At 60.2% G+C, this 24,329-nt stretch overlaps 1 protein-coding gene across 4 annotated transcripts in view; it reads left to right on the forward strand.

Annotated features, from left to right (window-relative positions):
* PRKAR1B (protein kinase cAMP-dependent type I regulatory subunit beta) overlaps window positions 1-24,329 on the forward strand; it is a 113,830-nt gene that overhangs the window by 62,081 nt on the left and 27,420 nt on the right. For all 4 annotated transcript variants that reach the window (XM_053213609.1, XM_053213610.1, XM_053213608.1 and 1 more), the window contains 2 exons: window positions 18,572-18,633; window positions 19,027-19,073. In XM_053213609.1, the coding sequence (XP_053069584.1) occupies window positions 18,572-18,633; window positions 19,027-19,073 (109 nt within the window). The remainder of the gene's footprint in view (window positions 1-18,571; window positions 18,634-19,026; window positions 19,074-24,329) is intronic.

Below are 24,329 nucleotides of genomic sequence, written 5' to 3' on the forward strand. Positions count from 1 at the left end.
CTCGTCTTTTCCCTTTTGACTTAAAAAAAAAAAAAAAAGTTTTTTATTTAGTAAATTTTTAAAAGTTTCTTTTATTTACTTATTATTTTTTATTTTGTACTTTTCTTGAAAGTGTCTCAAACAGAAAAGTTTACAAGGAGCCTGTGCCTCCCCTGCCAGCTGACACCGTCCACGTGTCTCTGCCTCTTAGTTACCCCGTGCCGCTTGAGACTGAGTGACCTCGGCATGTGCCCCACGAGTGGGGCCCCTCGGAGGGTGATGACCGCAGTCAGGACTCTATCACGGCTGCGGGTTCCTCACTAACCCGGTCCGGGCCCGGCACCTGCCCGGTCTCTCAAGTGCCCGAGCGGCCTTACGTCTGGCCCGGCTGAGTCCGCTCATGACTAGGTTCAGGTTATTCACTTCTGGCGGGAAGGCCACCGCGTCACATCCCTGACTCATTCAGGAGGGGGCAGCTGACTTAAGCAGGGGTGTGTGGAGGGTAGGCTGGGACCGCGACCCGGTTTCCTGTCTGACTTGAAGAGGAGGCTCTTGAGCTCTAGAATCTTCCGGATTGGGGTTGGAGCCCAGCTCCACCATGGCCTGGCTGGGGAACCTTGGCCAGATGCAGTTTCTCAGTCAAGCCAAATGTCATCACCCCTAGAGTGGTGGGGCCCACGGGGCACAGACGCCCGGCTCCAGCATCCAGGGAGGCCGCCCTGCCGCTCGCTCACTCCTTCCTTCACCTCCCTCCCTCCCTCCTCCCTCCCTCCCTCCTCCTTCCTTCCTCCCTCCTCCCTGCCCTCCTCCCTCCCCCTTCCTCCCTCCCCCTTCCTCCCTCCCCCTTCCTCCCTCCCCCCTTCCCCCTCCCTCCCTTCCCCCCTTCCTCCCTCCCTCCCTCCTCCTTCCTTCCTCCCTCCCTCCTCCCTTCCTCCCTGCCTCCTCCCTCCCCCTTTCCTCCCTCCCCCCTTCCTCTCTCCCCCCTTCCTCTCTCCCCCCTTCCCCCTCCCTCCCTTCCCCCCTTCCTCCCTCCTTCCTTTCTTCCTCCCTCCCTCCTTCCTCTCTCCCTCCTCCCTCCTTCCTTCCTCCCTTCCCCCCTTCTCCCCCTTCATTCCTCCCTCCCTCCCTCCTTCCTCCTTCCTTTCTCCCACCCTCCTCCCTTTCTCCCTCCCCCCTCCCCCTTCCTCTCTCCCTCCCCCCTTCCTCCCTGCCCCCCTTCCTCCCTCCCTGCCCCCCTTCCTCCCTGGCCCCCCTCCCTCCCTCCCCCCTTCCTCTCTCCCTCCTCCCTCCTTCCTTCTTCCCTTCTCCCTCTTCATTCCTTCCTTCTTCCCTCCCTCCTTCCCTCCCTCCTTCATTCCTCCCTCCCTTCCCCCTTCCTCCTTTCCCCCCTTCCTCCCTTCTCTTCCTCCCTGCCCTCCTTCCTTCCTTCCCCCCTCCCTCCCTCCCTCCCTGCCTCCCTTTATCCCTTCGATCCTCCCTCCCTGCCCCCTTCCTCTCTCCCCCCTTCCTCCCTCCCCCCTTCCCCCATTCCTCCCTCCCTCCTTCCTCTTTCCTTCCACACAGACCATCCAGTCCCCCCGTGCCCAGCCTGTCCTGAGGGTAGGTGTCACAGACTGTTTCCACTGACTGGAGTTGTTCAGGGTTGTATAGGGGTGGACGGGAGGTGTGGGGTAGAGGGTGTCATCCAGCACCAACAGGAGTGGTACACGGAGGGCTTCCTGGGGGAGGAGGCGTCTGTGCCGGGTCTGGAAGCCTGAGCAGAGCCAGGAGACGAGAGGTCTGAGACACATCACCCCCTGCATGCTCCTCCTTGTCCCAGAGAGTAGGATGAGTCCACAGGGAAATCTTCCTCCTTCGGATTTTAGGGTGTGGTACCCCCAGGGAGTTTCGGTGGCCCTTGGATCTGGCGTGGCTTGGCAGTCGCATTGCGTCTGTGTGACCTGTGACCCATGGTGGTGCCTCTGAGCCTCAGTTGCCCCCTCTGTTTGATGGAGGGGGCTCTCAGGCTGGCCCCACCGCCCTGCTGGGGCACCCAGCTGTGGCCTCTGCACGCCTTGAGACCCCGTTTCCCACCCCGGGTGGCCAGAGCCCTAGCACTCAGCACACGCCTCGTGTCAAGGGCTGGGCCGAGTGAGACAGCGCGAAGACCCCTGAGCAGTGTCCCCGCTGCCTCAGACGCCCGGCTGTGCCTGCAAGCCCACTTCCGGGTCCCCCTGCCTCTCTCGGACTGCTGGGGCCCGGGGCTCATGCTTGTCCTGGCCGTCACACGGCGGGGACGGCCTGCCTTTCGTTTCTGCCCTTGCAGGGGTGGAGCGTAGCCTCTTACCTGGCAGAGAAGCCCGAGCACACCGTGTGGTTCTGAGTGGCTCACCCGGCACAGGTAGGGGAGGCCAGGTGTGGGGGGCACGTCGCCTTGCCTGGGCCAGGCTGACGGTTCCCGGGGGTGGCCGGGGCTCAGCTTCTGCACCGGCTCGGCGTCCTGTCCGTGTCTGTGGGGCACCTGCCCGGGACTCCCTGCTCGTTCCCTGGCTGGAGCCCACGTAGGAGAACGGGCCCCAGAGCACCAGAGCCCAGCCCGCCCTGCGGCCTCACGCCCAGCGCGTGGAGCAGGTGCGGGCCCAGTGGCCCCGATGGGAGAGGCCTGCGCAGGGCGGACAGGTGAGGGGCGTGCCCGGTGGACATCACCAAGCTGCCTCCCCGCTCCTCCGCCCTCCAGGTTAGCGTGGGGCTTCCCGAGTCCGGCTCTTCCCTGGTGGCCCTTCCTCTGCCGGCCCCCGACCTCGGTGTGCCCTTGGGCCCCCACCACCGAGGGGTGCTGGGACTGCCCCATCTGTGGCCCACAGAGCCTCCATGAAGGCTCCTCGGTCTCTGCTGTGAGCCCCTTCGTTTTTGCCGTCTTCCTTGCTTTCTGGTATTTTAGGACATTGTAGGCTTGGCTTGTGTTTTCTGCCCCAGACCTGAAGTCACTCTTTCTCCAAAGAAAAAAGTGCCACTCTGAGTTGTCATTCTTCCAGGCTTTTTTTTTTTTTTTTAAGTTTATTTATTTTTGAGAGAGACAGAGACAGAATGCGAGTGGGTTAGGGGCAGAGAGGGAGGGAGACACAGAATCTGAAGCAGGCTCCAGGCTCTGAGCTGTCAGCACAGAGCCCGACGTGGGGCTTGAACCCACGAGCTGTGAGATCATGACCTGAGCCGCAGTCGGACGCTCAACCGACTGAGCCACCCAGCCACCCCCTTTCCAGGCTTTTCTGTGGACGGAACCAGGAATTTTTTCAGGATAAAATACTTCGTGTGTTCACGTGGGCTCTTCAGTTCCGCTTCAGGGCTACAGGCTTGAGCCCTTATCTTCCCTGTAGCACAGCTCGATGGGTGCCGTCCATGTGTCTCTCCTCCCGTAAGTGCCAGATCTAAACGACACCCGCTGAAGATTGCTCTGTTTTATTCCAGCACACGCTCGCGCCCCGTGTTGGGATGACGGCACCATTAGCCCCACCTGCCACCAGCAAGGGTCCGTGACACTCACTTTGTCCCCAGGTACCGTTTGGGGGCAGTTACGCTATCATTTGTTGCCGTTTACTTTTTGTAAGTATTGCCTTTCCAATCCCAGCTTTGTTTTTATAATCGTGCGGAGCAGTGACGTGTTTCCGAGGCCGTGTCCGCAGACAAGGTGTCTCCCCTCCGTACCTTCTACCCTCACGGTTTGTCCCTGGTTTCAGTGAGCAAAAACGCACCCACGTCCACGTCTGTCCCTGCCTTCCTTGCAGACACTGCCCCTGCCCCTCCACGTGGACCCCCACCTTGCTTTTCTCACATAACCCTGCGTCCTGGCACAGCCTGGCTTCCCGGCCCGGCCAGTCCCAGGGCTGGGGTCGGGGGGGAGGTGCGGTCTGCCTGCAGCTGGCCTGGGGGCATGGCCCCGGAGCCCCGCCGATTGCCCCGGAGCGGGCACAGGTACGCGTGTGTCCAGGTGTGGCCGGCTGTGCACAGGGAACCCGGGCAGAGTCCAGCCCAGCGCGTGAGTGCGAAAATGACCCGGGGTGCACCCGGCCATGCCCTTTGCTTTGGCTCACTAAGCCGGGGGGGGGGGGGGCGGCGTGGAGAATCAAGTGTAGGCCAGCATCGTGGGGCTCTTGCAGCAGGGAGAGAGCCTTAGCCCAGAACCAACCAGAAACAGAGGTGCTGCACCTCTCAAGATTGTTTAAAACTGGTGATTCGTAATCAGGTAACAGATAAACACGAAACACCCTGACCGGGTAGGCGAGGACAAACAGACCGCATCCCAGCACCTTCCCCGTGGCCCGGAGACACCCCCGCTGCCCTGTGGGACACGCGTCGCTCCGGGGTTGCTGCCTTGCACACGTGCGCGTGTCTTGCGATATGACGAGCTGTCTTGTCACACGCTCTGCTCCTCTGGGGTCGCCCTGGTGACCGTTGCAGATCAGCACGGAGGCCTCCCTGTCCTCGCGTGACTGCCCAGCATGCTGCCCCTGGTGACGGGCGCGCCAGTGGTTCTGTGGCTTTTGCCGGTGGCTTTCCGACGGGCATCCTTGGTGCCTCGGCTGGCCTTGTTTTCTCCCTTCCCAGTGCCGGGTGCCGGTATGAGGCGCGGGGACCCTCGGGGCCACGCGGCCGGCTTCAGGCAGAGCTCCTCCTGGCCCTGGACCTGGTCTGGCCAGTGACAGGCTTCACACGTTCTTGTGCTCCGCACTGGCCTCAGTGGGATGGCAAAAGTGGGGTGCCGTCTGCATCTGGCCACAGCCATGTTCTTTTTGACCAACGGGCGCTCTTAAAGTCAGAGTCCGCCCTCACCGTCGTGTGGGACACAGGAGTGTTACTCATCCTGGGCCCTCACTGCACTCTGGTCATGGGCTCTCTGCAGGTGGGGGAGTGCGTTCCTGGCCCCTGGGCCTGCCTGGGCCCACAGGGGGCTGACTCCGTGAGCCCTGGCTGTCTCCACAGTCCCGGTGGCCCCTCCGGCTCTGAGAGCAGTAACCCCCTTGCTGGCGTGCTCATGCCTGGTGGCCTGGGGTATGTCCCTCGGGTGCTTTTGACATAGGAGGGTCTGACTCAGGGCCAGCCTTGTAAAAGCTGTGTGTTTTCACTCAGGTTCAGAGTAATAATAGCAAAGTTAAATGACTCTGAGTTGGCCACATTTCCTCTCTGAACAGGAGCCTCGGGACCCTAATGGCATCACTAGAGACCATCCACCCCGTGTCCACGCACCTTAGCTGTGTGCTAACTGGGCACTCCCTGGCGGGACCCCCCTGGTAGCTCCTGGCGGGAACCCCCTGGTGGGACCCCCCCCCCCACCTCCTGATAAGACCCCCACAGCACCCCCTCTCAGTGCCCCCGGCACCTCCTGGAGGGACCCCCCCTGGTACCCCTTGGCAGGACCCCCACACCCCCTGGTGGGACCCCCACGGCACCCGCTGGCGGGACCCCCACACCCCCTGGCCAGGCACCCCTGGCATCTCTTTGTGGGAATTCCCTGGGGGAACCCCCACACCCTCTGGTGGGACCCCCACAGCATCCCTTGGTGGGACTCCCATGGCACCCCCTGGCAGGACCCCCATACCCCCTGGCGGAACCCCCACACCCCCTGGCCGGGCACCCCTGGCACCTCCTTGTGGGAACGCCCTGGTGGGACCCCCACACCCTCTGGTGGGACCCCCCTGGCATCCCCTGGCGGAACCCCCCTGGCACACCCTGGCGGGACCCCCACACCCAGGGCAGCTTGTTTCTCCTTTGGGCAGCTCCGGCTTTTCCCGGGACGACCGCCGGTCCCTGGCCCCGAGTGCTGGTGCATCCCGGCCGCCCACCTGTTGGGAGCCCGGGTCCCGCCGCCAGGCCGGCCAGCTCGTGACCCACCCTTCCACCTCAGCCTCCGAAGCACCCTTCCACCCCGCCTCCCTGGCCCTGGGTGCCTCTGTGCCCACCCTGGGAAGTGGCCCGTGGAGCAGCTGATTGGTTTAGCAGCCGTGGAAAGAAAGCACACGTGTCCCCAGCCCACGGAGCCCCGGTGGCGGTGTCTACAGACAGGCCGCTGCGTTCTCCCCTCCCACGTGCTTGGAGCGGGGTCTGCGGTTATGAGGACACCGGCTGCCTGGATCTCGTGACTGGTCCGTGGGCCCTCTGGTTTAAAATAAGCGAGATGCCTTTGACCCTGGAGAACACGCCCGCCTTGCGAGGTGATGGGGAGGGGGAGGGCAGCAGAGTTCCTGGGTCGTGTCCCTGGCCGTGGACGTGGCCTGCAGAAGGGCAGCTGGGAAGGGGGGCCCTCTTCACTGTAAGCTTTCACACCGGGGTCACCCGGCCCTGTGAGGATAGCGCAGGGCCGCTCAGGGCTTCTGAGACCCGCGTCCCTCCAGGATTAGCACTGCCACGGGCTGCAGAACGCCGAATCTTGTTCCTCAGGGGCTCAAACCACCTGCTCTACAAACGGGCCTGAGAACCAAGGAGCCCTGACTGGTGTGGGGGGGAGGAATCCCAGGGGACTGCTTGGAGGAGGTGAGGACGGTAGTGTTCAGGGGGGAGACAGACGAGGCCGTGGAGCTCTGCAAACCTCAGGTGGCTGGGCAAGGGTGCCCCGTGTTGCTCCCGAGTAGTCGGGGCCAGAGGACAGACTTGCTTGCCCACTGCCTGGCCGGCTGGCAGGGAGGCTGCACTGACCCAGGCTGAACCTCAGACGGACTCCCGCCGGCTGGCTTCTCTGTGCCTCCCCTCAACCCTGCCGCCCGCCACAGCTCCCCCCGCACCACCCCCAGCTTGCCCTGGAGCCGGATGCCCAGCCCTGGCTGCCGGCATGAAATCCTTGAAGAAAGATCTAGAATCTGAGTCTCAGGAGACAGGCTCTTGGAGGTGACTCCCCTTGGCTCCCAGGCACTGTTACTGAGCCCGTCGTGCAGAGGTGGTGATGAGGTTTCCAGCCCAGGCTTGGTTACCATGTGGGACGGGTCCTGACCCGGAGCCTTCTGTGCCCGTTCTCTGTCTCTGGTTGATCTGCCGTAAGTACCAGAAGCTGCTTCTGGGGTGTCCTCCCCACTACTGGGCCCCCAGGCCAAGGAGACCAGGGCACTGCCGATGTCTGTCCACACGGGGCATTGGCGCCTCTCTTCTTCCATGGTCTTTGCCCAGTGGCCAGCAAGGGATTGGCTTTCTTACCTGTGCTCCGACCACGGCCTGAGGCCGGCAGGGGGCTGACCTGGCATTGACCCTCTGTGTGTTTGTTGAAAAGCAACAGCCGGAAGGCCCCAGCTGTTCGGCACCCACCCCATGTTGCTGCCACCTCTTGAGGCAGGGACTGCGCCTGCCTTGTTCTCCACGGTCTCCCGGTGGGTGAGTCGGACTGGGTGTGGTGCTCGAACCTCCCTGGGGCTGCTCACCCTCGCCCAGAGATGCCCAGCAGGAGCCGGGGTTGATGGGGCTCTTAGTCGGGTGGCTCCTGGAGCCTCCGCTACCCCCTGGGGGTTCTTGGTGCCCTCTGAGGACGGATGGCTGCACGTGTGCTCTGTGGTGCAGCCGGGCTTCCATCCGGGGGGCTGCGGGTGCTGCATCTAAAAAGTCATTGTCAAACCCTAGGTCCCTAGATTGTTTTCTGTGTTATCTTCTAAAAGTGTTAAAAAAAAATTAAAAAAAATTTTTTTTTACATTTATTTATTTTTGAGAGACAGAGCACGAGTGGGGGAGGGGCAGAGAGACGGGGAGACACAGAATCCGAAGCGGTTTCCAGGCTCTGAGCTGTCAGCCCAGAGCCCGACGTGGGGCTTGAACTCACAAACCGTGAGACTATGACCTGAGCCAAAGTCAGACCGCTTAACTGACTGAGCCACTCAGGTGCCCCTAAAAACATTTCTTTAATGTGTATTTATTTTTGAGAGAGACAGAATGTGAGCAGGGGAGGGGCAGAGAGAGAGAGGGAGACACAGAATCCCAAGCAGGCTCCAAGCTCCGAGCTGCCAGCACAGAGCCTGACCTGGGGCTCAAACCCGTGAACGGTGAGATCACGACTGAGCCGAAGTCGGACGCTCAACCGAATGAGCCACCCAGGCGCCCCTGTGTTTTACGATTAGATCTATGATACATCTTGAGTTAGTTCTTGTAAAGGAAGTAAAGTCTGGGTCTAGACTCAGCGTGTGGACATCCTCTTGTTCCAGCTCAGTGTGGGGGAGACTGTCTTCGCTCCTTTCTCAAAGGTCGGTTGACTGTATTTGGGGCGTTCTGTTTCTGGGCTCTCCATTCCGTTCCCTGGGTCTATTATTGGCTTGTACTCTTGCCAACACCACACTGTCTCAATTATTATAGCAGCCGTCTGGCAGGTCCTGACGTCCGGCAGTCCGCGCTCAGACTTCAATTCTGTGCAGGCTGTTTGGCGTCATTTGCTTCGATGTGTGAACCGTAGGATCGGTGTGTTCATCTCTACAAAATGACTTGTTGGGATTTTTATTGGAATTGAATCTGCAGATCAAGTGGGGATCCAGTTGACAATTTGTATTTGTTATTTAATTTTTTTTTCATCCGAGTTTTGTAGTTGTCCTCACATCGATCTCATGCATATTTTGTTAGGTTTATGCCTGAGTATTTCATTTTGAGGCGTGCTACTGTAAACGGTGTTGTGCTTTTCATTTCACATTTCACTGTTTCATTGCTGGTGTGTCAGAAAGTGACCGGCTTTTGTATATTAAGCTTGTATTTTGCAACCATGTCTTGAGATATTGGTCTGTGATTTAACTTTTTTTGTAAGGCCTCTGTCTGGTTTTGGTGTTAGGCTAATGCTGCCCTCGTAGAATGAGTGAGAAACTTTCCTCTGCTTCGGTTTTCTGGAAGAGATGGTTGGGAATTGGTATAATTTCTTCCTTAATTTTTTTTTTAATTTTTTTAATTTTTTTATTTTTATTTTTTATTTTTTTTTAATTTTTTTTTTCAATGTTTATTTATTTTTGGGACAGAGAGAGACAGAGCATGAACGGGGGAGGGGCAGAGAGAGAGGGAGACACAGAATCGGAAACAGGCTCCAGGCTCTGAGCCGTCAGCCCAGAGCCCGACGCGGGGCTCGAACTCCCGGACCGCGGGATCGTGACCTGGCTGAAGTCGGACGCTTAACCGACTGTGCCACCCAGGCGCCCCTATAATTTCTTCCTTAAATATTTGACAGAATTCACTCACGAGCCCTCTGGGCCTGCGGGCTCTCTGTTATGGAAAATTAATAATTATTGATTCAATTTCTTGCATATATTATCTATTTCTTCTTGTCAGTTTTGGTGGGTAATGTCTTTCAAAAAACTGGTCTCTTTCATCTAGGTTTTCACACTGTCTGTGGTGTTCGTAGCGTTCCTTTATCAGACTCTTAGTGTCTCTGGGACCTGCGGGGTACATCCTCCTCTTCCCTCACTTCTGTTTGCTCTCTCCCCTCTCTCTCTCAGCCTCACTAGAGGATTGTAGGTTTTTATTCATCTTCGCAAAGAACCAGGTTCGGTTTTGTCGATTTTCTCCGTTCACTTCCTATTTTATTTTTATTTTCATTTCATTAAAAAAAAAATCTTAATGTTTATTTTTGAGAGGGAGAGAGAGAGAGACAGAGCATGAGCGGGGGAGGGGCAGAGAGGGAGGGAGACACCAGAATCGGAAGCAGGCTCCAGGCTCTGAGCCGTCAGCACGGAGCCGGACGCGGGGCTCGGACCCACGAACCGTGAGATCGTGACCTGAGCCGACGTCGGACGCTCAACCGACTGAGCCCCCCCCAGGCGCCCCTCCACAGATTTTAATAAGCTGCATTTTCATTTGTGTTTAGTTAGAAACACTCCCGGTTTCTCTTGAGCCTTCTTCTTTGCCCTATGTGTTCTTCAGTGTGTTTTTCAACCCGCAAATATTAGGACTTTCAAGCTCTCTTTCTGTTACTAGTTTCTGGTTTAATTCCGCTGTGGCCCAGGAGGAGACACTGTGTACCATAGTCTTTTAAATGTGTTCAGGTGTATTCTGCGGTCCAGGATGTGGTCCATCGTGGTAAACTCCTGCGAACTTGAGAAGGATGTGTGTTCTGCTGTGTTTGAGGAGGAGTCCTGTAAACGTCAGCCGTGTCTGCTTAGCCGATGGTGCTTTTCAGCTCAGCTGCGTCCTCGCTGGTTTTCTGCCTGTGGAGCTGCCGGTAACTCACAAAGGGGTGTTGAAACGCTCCAGTCTAATTTGGGTTTGTTTGTTTCTCTTTGCAGCTCTGTCAGACTCGTTCTGCGAGATGTTTTCTATTTAGCAGACCTGTAACGGACGCCCGTGTTCCGCGCAGAGGCGCGTCTGCAGTGCCCTCGCCTGGTCCATTATTAGTAATTTAGTTAACCGGTCCCCAGCCGTCAGGTGTGACAGATTGCCGTGACTGCAGACAGCGCGGTCCCCAGCGGCCCAGGGGGCGCACCGCACCTCGTGTGTTTAACTGTGCCTCCAGAGTGAGCGTGGGAGGGGATAGAACCTCAGCGGCCCTGCGGGGTCAGAGGGCACATCTTAAGAGAAAAGCTCCCCGGCCTCAGCCTACACCTGCGGGCGCCGGTCTCCATCCAAGGTGCCTTCTGACTCGGCACCTCCGCTTGGCTGGGGCCTCCGGGGGCACGATGGGTGGCAGGGCTGGGGCTGTGCACTGGCGATTCTGGGCTGGAGATCCTGGCCCCCACCCCTTCCCCCGAGGCCCGGCCCCCGTCCCCCGTCCCGGGTGCTGCGGACACACTCCCCACCGGAGTCCCGGGCGCGTGTTCGTGCGCCCCTCTCCAGGGCCCGGCGTTTGTGCGTGGGGAACCTCTGCAGACGAGGTGGCACCAGGCCCCTGGGGCAGAGGCTCCCGTGCTCCTGGTGCTCCAGCACCGTGTCTCCAGAGGACACGGCCACGCCTGAGTTATCACTGTTTACAGAGGATTATTTGGAAACTTGCAGTGGATGAAGAAACACAGTGAGCTCTCACCCAAACAGTGGAGAGGCCTAAACACAGCCCGGGGCCACTGTCACTCGGGCTGTGACAGGCAGCATAAAGCAGGATGTGGGCACCAGAGCTTTGCCTGCCGGTCCCGGGCGCTTGCTTCCCTGGATGACATTGACCGAGTCCAAACAGCCGGACAGAAGTTCTCCCGTGGCCGAGGCGGCTGGTTTGGGTCCTTCTGAACCACTTCTGAAGGGGACGGGCCAGACATCCCGTCTCTGGCATCACTTTGGAGCCAGGAAAACACGCTCGTGTGCACCGGGACGTGCTTTCTGCAGCCTGGGCGGTCTTTGTTCTTGCGTTCTGTTCACATCACTCACGCCTCCCTTGTGTTCTTCGTGGTACACGGACGTGCGCTTCTGTGCACGCCTGCGGCCAGTGCACGGCCGAGAGGCTGCCTTCTGCTCTTTGGCCATTGCCAGCCGGAGGTGTAGCACATCCCCCTCCCACATCCGTGTCCCCTCCGTGCTTCTGAAAGTTTGACGTTTGTCCGAGTAAGTCGTTTAAAGAAGTAGAGATCCAGAAATGTTGAAAGCACTGATGCGGTCTGCTTTCCTTCTTACTGGAGGCGACCCTGTGGCCCGTGTCCTGGGCCTCCCTGCGTAAATCCCAGGAATGCCCTCCACCCGCCAGGGTTTCCAAGATGCAGCACCGCGGGTTGCTGGAGCTGGGGGGGGGGGGGGGGTCCGTGTGGGACCCTGTCAGTTCCACCCCGCCGCGTCCCAGCACTGGAAGGAGGCCGGGTGCGTGGGGCCACATGCAGGGCTGGCTGCTGGGTGCCTCCTCCCAGGCCCGTCCTGCTCAGGGCGGCCTCGCTCTGAGAACTGGCGCGGCCTGTTTGCTTCTGCAGCTTCGAAGGGGTGGGGGCAGGCCGCCTGGGCTGCGGCTTCAAGTATGTTGCAAACGTGAGCCGGCAACAAGGGGTACAGAAGCTGTGCTGGGTCGTGAGGCTGGCGAAGACGGGGGTGCGATGTGCCCCGGCTGGCTTCATCCCCAGGGGACCCTGAGACACGCGTGGGCATCTTAGCAGGGCCGTGTGGGGGGGATCTGGAGCCGGCAGAAACGGTCACAGGAGCTCCTGATGGCGGGGCTCATTCTGCTAAGTGCTTCACGAGTGGTTACATGCCCCGTGGTCTGTGAGCATGCCGCCTGCCCATTCTCCGGATGGGTTAAGTCCTCGGAGAGTCTGCCCCTGGGGTCTCTCCAGGCAAGTTGAGGAGTGGCACCGGGTTCCTGGGTTGCCATCAGAGAAGCAGTTGTCACAGGGCAACCCCCCCCCCCCCCCCGCCGTGATGAAGTCCCACGTGTGCGGCTCCCCACAGCAGGTGCAGGGGCGGGCTGGTGCACCCAGACGGTGCAGGGGCAGGAATCCGTGGCCTTCTGGGGATGGTGGCCAAACGGAGAGCATGTGGTCTGACCAGGGTGGAAATGGCCTGAGCTCTTGCTTTGTGAGAACACAGACCCCATGTAGCTAGAGCTAACCTTTTTTTTTTTTTAAAGAAAAGCCAAAAACTTCGGTTTTTATAACTCTGTCAATTTTTAAACGTTGGGAGCTAACTTTGAACGTGCAGCTAACATTGGCACGTGAAGAACCAGTTAAGTGTGGAACGATCAATAAACACTAAGGAGGTTAAATGGTAACCAAGGGCCTGCCCCCTCCGGAGAGGCCAGGCCCCGACGGCTTTACGGGAGAGTCCTGTCCAACGTCAACAGATCGTTCTCCTTTTACCAGTGGCTGCAGAGAACGGAAAATCAGGAGAGCCACCCGGCTCATTGTACGAGGACAGTATAATCTGCATCCCAGCACGTGGTACGGGCAGTATGAGAAAACGAATAAGAAGTCGTATAAAAACTATAGGTGTAGGGGCACCTGGGTGGCTCAGTTGGTGAAGCGTCCAAGTTCAGCTCAGGTCATGATCTCATGGGTCATGAGTTCGAGCCCTGCGTCGGGCTCTGCTGACCGCTCCGAGCCTGGAGCTGCTTCGGATTCTGTGTCTCCCTCTCTCTGCCCTTCCCCCACTCGTTATCTCTCTCCCTCTCTCTCTCTCTCTCTCTCTCTCTCTCAAAAATAAATGAACATTAAAAAAAATTATAGGTGTAGTATATGTTCTGTGAACGTGGATGCACAAACCCTAAGCAGCCAAACAGATCCAACTTGATTTTTGAAAACCACACATCCAGATCAGGTAGGGTTTATCTGGTTTTCAAAAACGGTTTGAGCTCAGAACACTGTCCATGTGTTGCCACATTGACAGATCCCAGGAAAAAGATCTGTGTGGTAGATCACGTAGGTGTGGGAAAAGAATTTCATACAGCGCAGCACCTATTGTAAAAATTCTTAGCAAACTAGTCCCAGGAGGAAAATGTTTTAATTTAGTAAAGGTCACACGTGCCTATCGCAGACAAGCATCCTGACGTTAAGGGAACTTTGCTTATGTGCCGGGTCACCTGGTTTGCAGTCTTGCACTCCCACTTTCTGGCTGTGTGACCCCAAGCAAGTTCCTTACCCTCTCTGTGCCTCAGTCCTCCTCTCACCACAACGGGGATGACGGTGATAAATGTCACAAGGTTGTAGTGAGAAGTGCCTGAGCTGAGATTTCACCCCAGCAGGGTGAATGTGCCCTCTTCCTCCTGGGAGAGACAGAGGGGGTTCCTGTACACACCCCCAGGGGTCAGCGCCCAGGGGTTTTCTGCTCGGATAGAGGAGGAGATGGGGGCTGGCCTGAGGTGACAGTGACGTGACAAAGGGACTCCTCACACCCAGGAAGTGTCTGGTGGCCCCCAGCCGGCTTGGTTTCATCCTGCAAAGTCTTATTTTCAGGGTCGAGACAAGTAACTCAGCAGGAGGTCATGTTCTACATGCTGACTTGCGTTTGGACTGTTTGGACTGTGTATGGGGTTTAGACTGAAAACAGACAAAAACCCGAGGTTTTCTATGTCGTGGGGCTTAGCTGTGGCACGTTTACACGGCTTTATTTGGTGGGGATGAGCTCCCGAGATGGGCCAGGAGCTCTTCCCTGAAATACCTTAAGTCGGGGTTCATTGGTGGCATTCTGACCTCAAGGCTGGGACCTCATTTTGAATTTGTCTTTCAAAACATGACTTCACGTGAACACCCTTCCCCCGCAAGAGAGTCAGGCTTGGGGGTAGGGTCACTCCCCTGCAAGGGAGTCAGGAGTGAGGGGGAGGGTCACCCCCCCCAGGGAGTCAGGCGTCGGGGGGAGGGTCACCCCACCCCCCAGGGCATCAGGCGTGACGGGTGGTCTAGGCTTTGAAGTTGATGCCCGCTGATGCCTGTGGCCTTGTCGCTGGAACCAGGGAGAGTGCAGCTCTCAGGATGTGGCTCTCTCCGGGGCTTAGTTTTCCTGCCTGGGAACTGGGCACCCGGTGGGATCCAGGTGGCAGCCAGGTGTGCCTGGAAGGGCAAGTGTGACCGTAGGCAGGGGGGTGATGCCCTGTGGTCCGTGCAGAGTCCTGGCTGGCATCCAGCCTTCCTGCTCTGGGAACATCTCCAGGAGGCCAGACCTCGGAGTGGACCCACCCCACGAGTCGGGGCCTGGCACCTGGCCAGAGAGAGCAGACTCCCCCGCCCTGGTTGTTCTTCTGTGCGTCCTCTGCAGCATGAGTGAGTGGGACCTTGACGGGGTGGTCAGCCTTACTGCATCCCAAACCAGCTGCGTGACTGTGGGTGAGTCACTTAGCCTTTCTGAACCTTGATATTCCTGTCGGTAGAGTGGGGACAGTGATGGGAGCCAATGTCTTTCCATGCTTGTGAGGTTCAAATGGGAGAAGCTTAATGAGGCTTTGTTTTGGGTCGAGGGTACTGGGCTCGATAGCCACCATTTTCAGTGAATGGCCTCAGGAAGCAGGGACTTTTGTTGCAAGACCCACACCATGTTCTAGTTGATCTCCTGTCTTGGAGCTGCCTTAACAGACAGCTCGTTCTCCATCTATCTTTCCTTCCTTCCATCCATCCATCCACCCCCCCTATTCACCACCCACCCACCCACCCATCCATCCATCCACCCACCCATCCGTCCACCCATCCGTCCATCCATCCGTCCATCCATCCATCCACCCACCCATCTGTCCATCTATCCATCCACCCATCCATCCACCCACCCATCTGTCCATCCATCCATCCATCCATCCATCCATCCATCCACCCATCTACCCCCCCCATTCACCACCCACCCACCCACCCATCCACCCACCCATCTGTCCATCTATCCATCCATCCATCCATCCACCCACCCACCCACCCATCCACCCACCTACCCATCTACCCCCCCCATTCACCACCCATCCACCCACCGACCCATCTACCCCCCCCCCCATTCACCACCCATCCACCCACCTACCCACTCGCCATCCACCAGCCAACCTCTGTCCTTCCATCCATACCAAAGACCTGCTCTGAGTCAGACCTGGGCTGGCCAATGTGTGTCAGACTGCAGTGAGGTGGTCTTCATTCTCAGAACTCACAGTCAGCTGGGGGATATGGGGTCAGGAAACCATCCACAGCAGGGGGAGGAGGGTGAGAGCTGAGTAGCCCAGGGAAGGAGGGGCACCAGGACAAGGAGTAAGTCAGGTGGGAACTTCCATGGGCTCTGGTCTCTGAGCCGTAAACCCCGCAGGACCTGGGACCCAGCACTCTGCAGTCCCTGAGCATCAGGGGCCAGGCCCGGCTGTGGCTGGGGTCCCAAGTCTGCCCATTCCCTGGCCACCACCCTGCCCCAGCTCCCTATCAGCGGTGCTCTGCTCCGGGTCCCAGCACCCAGCACGGATGGAGGTAGGAGGCCATAAAGGGGTCCGTGGGCTTGGTTGGGAAGGCCGCCGTCCGACAGTCACCAGCCCACTAAGGCTGGCGTTTCCCTCCGTTGTGCACCTGAGCGGTGCCTGGGATGTGTTTCCGCACCCATCCTGGCTGTTGCAGATTGTCTCAAAAGAGGCTCATGCTCGTGGCTCCCTCACCGTCGGGTGCTCCCTAGGCCCCTGCTCACTGTGATGCAGGCAGGTGTGCGAGTGCCTGGGCCAGTCTGCTGCAGACCACTTGTCTGAGTGCTTGGATCCCTGTCTCCGTATCGTTGACTTCGCTGGTTTTTCTGTTTATTCTGCTTTTCTGGAAGGCATGCATAAACACAGCTAGAAGCCGAAGACATCCACGGCGCAGCGGGCCTGAGAACCAACCTTGGCCTGGAGTTGACAGAAACCATCGGTACCAATAAGTAATCATAATTAAAACAAAATGAGTAGATAATGCCTCTGCCCCCATCACTCCTGGTCAAACACTGAGGGCCCCTTCACTGCCCTCGAGCGAGGTGAGTTCACCTGCTTCTGGCGAGAGGTGCCCGCGGGGCCACATGGACACGGGGCTAAGACCCGCAGGCACCCCTTCGTCAGCTGCTCCCCGCCGTTGAGGGAGTGGCGACCACTCTGGCCTGGGGACCTCTCAGGAGCCAGAGGACCCCACCGTCAGGCCAAGATCAGAGGAGGGCAGGGTGTGCCTGTGGCTTCCCCGGGGCTGGCGGCCAGGACCCTCCACCACCTGCTCTCTGAGGGCACTTCCTGAGACCGGGAAGGCCCCGTGCCCCCGAACACACTGGGAGGCCTCGCTTAGCCCCGGGGCGCCCCACAGAGCCCTGCACAGGAAGGCAGGGGTGCGGCCTGGCCTCACCTCTTCCCAGCTGCTGACCTTGGCAGAGTTACTTAGTGTCTCTGGTTTCCTTGTCTGGACGAGACAGCCGCAGGTCTGACCTCGGAGCAAGCGGGCGGATGGAGGGCACCTGGCCAGCGTCCTTGGGGAGTGAGGGCTGTAACCTCTTCACGTTTCTGTGTCTCCACGGCCGCGAGGGCTGTGTCCCCGGGCCTGGCTCAGGCCCCGACCCAGGAGTTGCCAAGCCCAGTTCCGGAGCCTGGCGGGGGCCGCGGCAGGACCTGGTGTCAGACGCTGAGATGCAGGCGACAGCTTCAGTAAAGGTTTCCAGAGGTCACTTACAGATTAGAATAGAAAACCGTTTCTCTTTTCATCAGAGTCTTTTAATGCCATTAAGTGCTAAGAGGCAGGAAGGATTGGGTCTTGTTTGAGAGGACGCAGAGGTGGGGAAGGAGGGGGGCCTCTCGGCGTCCGTCCCACACACGGCCTGTGTTCCAGCCTTGGTGACGGGCTGGGGGGCTCTGGGGGCGTTAGCTTCTTCTGAGGGAAAAGGGGGAGGGCGGCCCTTTTTGGTGCATGGGGCTGGGCTCTCCGGCCTCGCTGTTCACAGATTGGGAGTCATCTGCTGCTTCTGTACCTGGGGAGGCGCCTGTGTGGTCAGCGGGGCGCTGGCCTGGCCTCGGCAGGACGGCCACTAGGGGATTCTCCATCTGGACACACGTCACGAAGCACAGGACAAAAACTCGAGTTACAGCCGTTACTTCTGTGTGAACGACAAAGGCACCAAATCGAGACAGGCTTTTCCATGGGCTCGTCTGCGTGGAATAGAAGTCCAGGCCGCGTGTGGGGTGGGCGGTGGGTTGCGGCCCTGCCCTGGGGCTTGACCGCTGTCCCAAGCACCTGCCCCGGCTGGGTGGTGACGGGTCCCGGGGTTGGCTTGATTACTCATGGCATTTGGGAAAATGTTTTACCATTACCGTCGAGAATTTTTTAAAAAACGAGGCAGGAAGTGTAGAATCGTTTCTTCAACATCTGCTCACTTTGACATCCCTGATGCTGTGGTTTTGAAGCAATGCAGTTTGGACAACTGACCAGACCCTTTAACGTTTCCTGGATCCTAGAGACAGCGGAGCACAAGGCTGTTGGGATCTCTGGTTTCGCGCTGGCCCCTGGGGGGTCGTGTCCAACTCCCGCGAGTTCCTCTGAGGTTCACTCCACCTGACCAGTCGGGCGAAGGTTTCCCGTTCAGCAGGGGGAGAGGAGGCAGGCCCCCCCTGAGCCCTGCCGTGTGCCCTGACCACACAGGGGCCCCAGCTGCCCGATTCTCCTTCGGGACCCTGTGGGTGGGTGGGCGCGGTCCCCTGGGCGTGGCCATCGCATTTGGGGAGCGAGGCTGACCTCTGACAGTGCATTCTGGATGCAGTCCCGCGGAGATGAGGGTCCCACGCTCCACCTCCCCCCCGCCTGTGTCCTGCCCGTTCGGTCCATCCGACAGCCACATTTAGGAAACTTAACGGCCAGGCCGCCCTTTGGCACGGCCCGCAGGTCGGGCTCCGGTGGCCGGCCAGGTCGCGTAGAGGCCCTGGTTCCTGCCTCGGGGATCTCGGGACGCCCCTCGAGGGAAGTGTGCAGAAAGCAGGCCCACAGGACGTGTCCGGGCGGACACACGTTTCCTGACGCGAGGAACAGCCAGGGTCTGCCGTTAGCTTGTTTTTGTGTCTGACGCAATGCGTGCGGGGTGATTCCGTTTCTGTGGAGACCCAGACCGAGAACCCCGTGGATCCCGGCACGGACATGGTCTGGAGGTTGGGAGCTGTCACCCGGACGGCAGGGCCACGAAGGGTCATGATTTCCTCCGAAGGCAGATTTTTCCGTTTCCCCGGGTGACCGGAGCTGGTTGCTCCGCGTGAGGTGAGGGGTGGGGGGGGGGTCTGTGCCCCGCGCTGCCGCAGCCCCCACATGCCGTGCGTGTTCTCTTGCAGCGACATATTCGATGCCATGTTCCCCGTCACGCACATCGCCGGGGAGACCGTCATCCAGCAAGGTATGTTTCCTGCTTCCCTGAGCCGGGGCGCCGGGCCATGGGCTTCCCGTGAGCACAAGGCCCGCCCGCCCGCGAGAAACGTCACGGGTCTCTGCACGCCAACCCCACGTCTCCGTAACGTTCCACCAGCGAAGCTGGACCCTGAGACGGGCCAGGCGGGGACCACGGGGGCCCCACCACACACGGAGCATGGGGGGCCGCGCGAGGGGAGCGTGCCCCTGTGGGTCAACCCTCGTGTCGTGCGTACGAGTTTTATTTAACAAAGAAGACATACCCGGCGAGACCCAGGGACCTTGGCCTCTGTGAAGCTGGGGCAGGTCCAGCTTCCGGGGGGATGGAAGCGTGGCCCCTGGTGCCCTTCGCGGTGTGCACAGCGTGTTTCTCTCCTTACAGGGGACGAAGGAGATAACTTCTACGTGATCGACCAAGGAGAAGTGGACGTGAGTATCTCTTCCCTGCCTGGTCTGCGGTCCGGTCAGCCCAGGAGCGCGTTTCATCCGAAGGCCGGTGTAATGCACCTGAGCGTTGCGCGAGTAAGAGGGTGTGGTCCCCAGGGTCCCCAGTGCTTCGCAAAGCGGGCAGGCAGCCGAGTGTTTACAGACCCCAAGGCCCTGGACAGCCTTCCTCCTGTTCCTGCTCACCTTCCTCCGTCCACCTTGCTGGTCTGGGGCTAAGGGAGCTCCCCACCCATTGTGGACCTGTTGGGCGTGGCACAGACACACCCCTGCAGCCACCCCCCCCCCCGCCCCCACTCAAGTGCTGAGGGCATCCGTCCCTCCCTGGGTCCCCAGGCTGCCGTCCACACGGGGCCTGGCGGACAGCGTCTCCAGGAAAGCCTTCGAATGGGCTTCTCTCTGACTCAGGCCCAAGTCCCTTATGTGACCAGACAACGGGCCCGCGCCCCCCGCAGCGGCTCTGTCTTGTGTCCTGGGGTCCCGCTTCTTGGGGCCCGCACCGCCCCCCAGCAGTGCCCTCTTGCTTCCTGGGGTCCCACTTCTTGGGGCCTGCCCCCCCGAGCGGTGCCCTCTTGCTTCCTGGGGTCCCGCTTCCTGGGGTCCCGCTTCATGGGGCCTGGCCCCCCACCAGCGGTGCCCTCTTGCTTCCTGGGGTCCCGCTTCCTGGGGTCCCGCTTCTTGGGGCCTGCCCCCTTGCCCCTAGTGGTGCCCTCTCGCTTCCTGGGGCCTGCTGGTGCTGTGCAGCCTCTGCCAGGACCCCTGCTGCCCCTCTTGCTCCCGCTTCTCCATTGGCCTCCCTGGGACGTCCCTCCTCCGCATGCACACCTGGCCCCATGGTTCTCTGTGGCTGAGCAGCCTCCTTCCTGTGACTCAGCTCAGCTCGTGGTTACACCCCCATGGCCAGGTCACACAGCAGGGCTGGGGTGCTCGGTGTCTCCATGCCTCCCCCTGCACCGCGCTCCCTGCCCGCGAGGGGCCCCTGCCTCCCCCGCCCGGCTCCTCGACCCTGTTCTCAGTCAGGAGCTCCCCCCCCCCCCGCCCCCAGCCTCTCCTCACCTTGCTCGCATTTTTGGTCAGACGTTTCCGGAGCCCTGCTGTGTGCTGAGAACGCACTTGGGGGCACGTGGCCCCTGCCCTCAGGGTCTGCACAGCAGTGAGCAAGTGCCTTACCTCTGGGTCTTTCCTCTTTTCCATCGGTTCCTGTTTCTGCTGTTCCTCACAAACTCCTATGCATCCTCAAGCCCCCGCCCACCCAAGCCCGGCTGCCCCTTAGTCCAGGCAGAGGCGCACCCAGCTCCTCTCTTGGGCTGCTGCGCTGATGACCCAGGACCTTCCCTGCCACACAGGGAGCCCGGCCCAGACCCAGATCTTGGCTCCTGCTTCTCCTCCCCTGGGATGTTCTTTCCTCTTCTGTGTTCACTGGGGTTCGTGAATCTTCTAGTTCAATCTGGAGACGTCTTCAAAGGGCTGACTCGAGTCGTGCCACCAGGGCCCAGGCAGCAACGAGAGCAAACCCTGGGACTTCTGGGCACACCCGGGGTGCTGCTGGGGTGAGCGGGTGTGGGACGCGGGGGACCTTCTTCCAGAGTTCTTGCATTTCTCTTCAGGAGCCTGGAGGGCCCCCAGCAGGGTCTCGTGAGATGCTCCTTCCTGGCCCGTGTGGGAAGGCAGCAGATGGTCAGACACCCCCCAGGCTTGGGCCTGAGAGCCGAGGCCTTGTACTGACCACTGTGTCCACGTCCTCGAAGGACACAGAGCTCACAGACCAAAGGGAGCCGTCCTCCTGATGTGGCCTCGCACAGCCCGTTGTGGGGTCAGGAGGAGGCTCTGTGGATGTGGTCCCTCTTTCCACACTCCCCCGCCAAACCCCGCTAATCTGCTCTCTCTGGGCCACTGTGGCCACTGCCCTGGGCAGACCCCATCCCTGCCCCCTCCTGCCCGCACCTGCACCACGAAGAACCCCCCCGCCCAGCTCTCCACCCCCAGCTCTGATGCAGGGAGCGCACCTGGCAGGAAGCACTTGAAGGTGTGAGAGACGGGTGCCCACCAGGACCTGCCCCCTGACACAGGGTCCCCTAAACAGCTCGTGGGCCCTGCCATCCCGGATGATGGTGCCTCTGACGCTCAGCGTCTTAGCGTGGGCTGTTCCCTCCTCACACCCACCGTTACGTCTGTCCGAGTGCCCTCAGGTCCCACAGGATAGCGTCTCCTTCCACTGACCCCGGCCCCTTCGTAAGTGGCATGTGACGGGGAAGAGGCAGCTGAGAATCGGCTGGCTTGGCCTGCCCTTCCTGACAGGGACCCTCCACACCCCCAGGGGAGGTCACAGAGTCCGGCCCCAGGGCCCCTTGGGGTGGGGTAGGGGCCGACAGGCAGTCCCCAGCCTCCCCATGACGCGCCAGGGGTCATAGCTGGCTTTTCTTTAGGCCAGGGACCCGCGGAGGCGGTTTGGGGAGGGAAGAAGTGAGGTCACCTTCTTGCAAGCTGGTTCCCCAAATATGTTGTCTGGGCGGGGTCCGCCTCCGGCCTTAGAAGTTCAGGTACAAAGGTGTCTTTAAGGTGCCCACCGCACTCAGGCTCCTGGAGCAGGATGTCTGGGCACTGTGGGTGGATGCCCGCGTCCGGACAGAGTCTCTGGTTTGGGCCAGGCAGTGCCTTGTAGGGGTCCCTCTGTCAGGCCCTTCGGGTCCCCAGCTGGGCGGGCGCCATTCTGTGATGTGGGACCCACTGGGCAGCACAGCAGTGTGGTTGAAAGCCACATGTGAGGGAATCAAAAGGACTCAGTCAGGAATCTGGGATGTCAGCTGGCCGGGGTGCGGTATGGGGCACGGGGTATCGTGATTACTGCCACCACGCTCCCGGCGTGGAATCACACAGATTCTCTGTGGCCCTGGCACCATGCTGAACGTGCCCATTTCTGTGAGCCGCCCTCCAGGACACAGGGGAGCGGCCTGGCCTGGCTGACCCGGCCCCGGGGTCGCCGAGCCTGGCTGTGCGGCCTCATGAGGGGAGGGGGGCCCACTAAGTCTGGAAGCCCCGAGGGCGACCCCTGCCCCTCCGGGCCCTCTTCCTGGCTGGGCTCGGCACCCTGAACACCTTCCCGTTCTGCGGCGTGGATGCTGCCCTGGGCCCAGCGGCGCCCTGGGGGGATGGCCAGGTGGCCAGTGCCCAAAACACCAGGTTCGGCTTCAATTATGGTTTTCGAGAGACACCACAGCATGTGTTGCCAAGAGCTGTAATCCATTTTTCTAAGTTTAAAAATATCTCCCAATTTGTTTTATTCGTGGAACATAGCATTTCTACTTAAAAGGATACTCCACTGCCGATTTTAGGGCTCAGGAACGTAGTTCTGTCTGAGGCCTGGCTCCTCCCTAATCCTGGGAGGCTTTCGTTATTTTCGGACCCTCTTTGTGCCGGGACCGCCCCCACCCCCACCCCCAGGCTCCTGCCCCGCCCGGTTCCCTCCGGTTCCCAGCCTCCAGGGGAGGCCTCTGAGCTGCGTCCCCCCCACCGCCCCCGACAGGGCACCCCGGGGCATGGTCACTTGTTATTCAGCGTTTGCCTGGTGCTCTGTTTTTTTAAAGTTGGTAAAATACACACAACGTGAAATTTGCCATCTTAACCAGTTTCCGGACCGACCCCCACCTGCTCCTCCAGCCCCGGCCCCACCGTCTCCTCTGTGTCCGTGAGACTGACGACCCCGGGACCTCTAGGGAGTGGGTCCCAGTGCGTGTCCTCCCGTGTCCGTGAGTCTGACGACCCCGGGACCTCGAGGGAGTCGGTCCCGGTGCGTGTCCTTCTGTGTCTGGCTTGCGTCACTCAGCATCACGTCCTTGAGGTTTGTCCGCGTTGAGGCAGGGTCTTAGTTTCCTTCCTTCGTGAAGCTGAGTGATAGATAGTGGGTTGTGTGGATGGATCGCGCTGTGTCTGTCTGGTCACGTCAGGGGACACGGGGTGGCTCCCCCACCTCTTGGTTGTCGTGGATCATGCCGCTATGAACGAGGTGTGAGTGTCTCTTCTAGTCCCTGTCCTCAGGTTGTCCCTGTTAATCAGTCATTTACTATGTGCTGTGGCCACGGCCTAGAGCTGACACTGATATTTCTCTGCTGCATTTGGGGCCTTCCAAGCCATTTCGTCCACAGAGCACATCTGGGGCCCGCTGTGGTCGGGGGCTGCTTCGGACTCTGTGGGTAATGCCTGTCCTCTGGGACTGGGGGACGGTGAGCCGACCCGCCCCAGTGTGGTGGTGGCCGTGCTCCACGTTTAGGAGGGGCGCTCCGGGGTCCTGGCGAAATCCTGCTCTGTGGGCGCCTAGTGTGGTCTGTGTGGGGAGGGGGCAGGAGGAGGCCCGTGTGCCATGACAGATTTGGGGCTCCTCTGGAGGGGGCCGGCCGGCTCTCCACCCGAGTGGAAACTGAACCCGCGTGGCCCGGGTGCCGCGGACGGGAGCATCAACGCCCGTGCTCGGGGCGCGCTGTGAGCGGCAGCCAGCCAGGCCGCCCCGTGGGCATCCGGCTTCGGGGCTAGAGACGGCCCAGGCCTGGTAGGGAGAGCCGCGGAGTGTGCCCTGCCCCAGGGCTCCTGTGGGCAACCGGCTGAGTGACCTGGACGCGGGGGCCGACTCCGGGCGCTCCCGTGAGGGCCTGGGAGGCGGGAGGAGACGGGCCATTAGCTTGTCCTTGCCGTCTGTGAAGGAAAACAACAGCGGGGCACGCGGGCCGCGCCAGGCCGGCCCCAGGCGGCGTGAGAAAGCGGGCGGGGCTGTGGGCACCCCTCCCGCCAGACGCGCTCTGTCTCCACCTCCCAGATGGTTTCTGCTCTCTGGGCGGTAGAGCGTTGCACCGAGATGCCTGGGTCGGGAGGGCGGATGGCAGGGCGAGGCGGGGGGCACAGCCAGGCAGGCGATGCTCATTCCCCTCCACGCACGGGCGCCCCTGCCCCGGGCTCTCGTGAGCAGGACCCTGTGCCCCCCCCCCCCCCCCCCCCCCGCGCGCGCCCCGTCCGATCACCGTCTGTACCCCTCCGTGGAGCGGAAGCAGGCTGTCCAGCTTGGGCCACATCACAGCCACCTGTTGAGTGGCCTCCCCACCCCTCCCTCTCTCCCCTCGGGCAGCCCCACACTGTTCTCCACTCCCCAGCAGAGGGAGTGTCACAGTGTAAACCAGATGAGGTTCCGGAACCTTCTGTGGCTGCCTTTTGCTTCTAGAACAACATTGCAGCCCTTCCCTCCCTGACCCCCTG

The sequence above is a fragment of the Acinonyx jubatus genome, chromosome E3 (genome assembly GCF_027475565.1).
Source record: "Acinonyx jubatus isolate Ajub_Pintada_27869175 chromosome E3, VMU_Ajub_asm_v1.0, whole genome shotgun sequence".
Classification (NCBI taxonomy): domain Eukaryota; kingdom Metazoa; phylum Chordata; class Mammalia; order Carnivora; family Felidae; genus Acinonyx; species Acinonyx jubatus.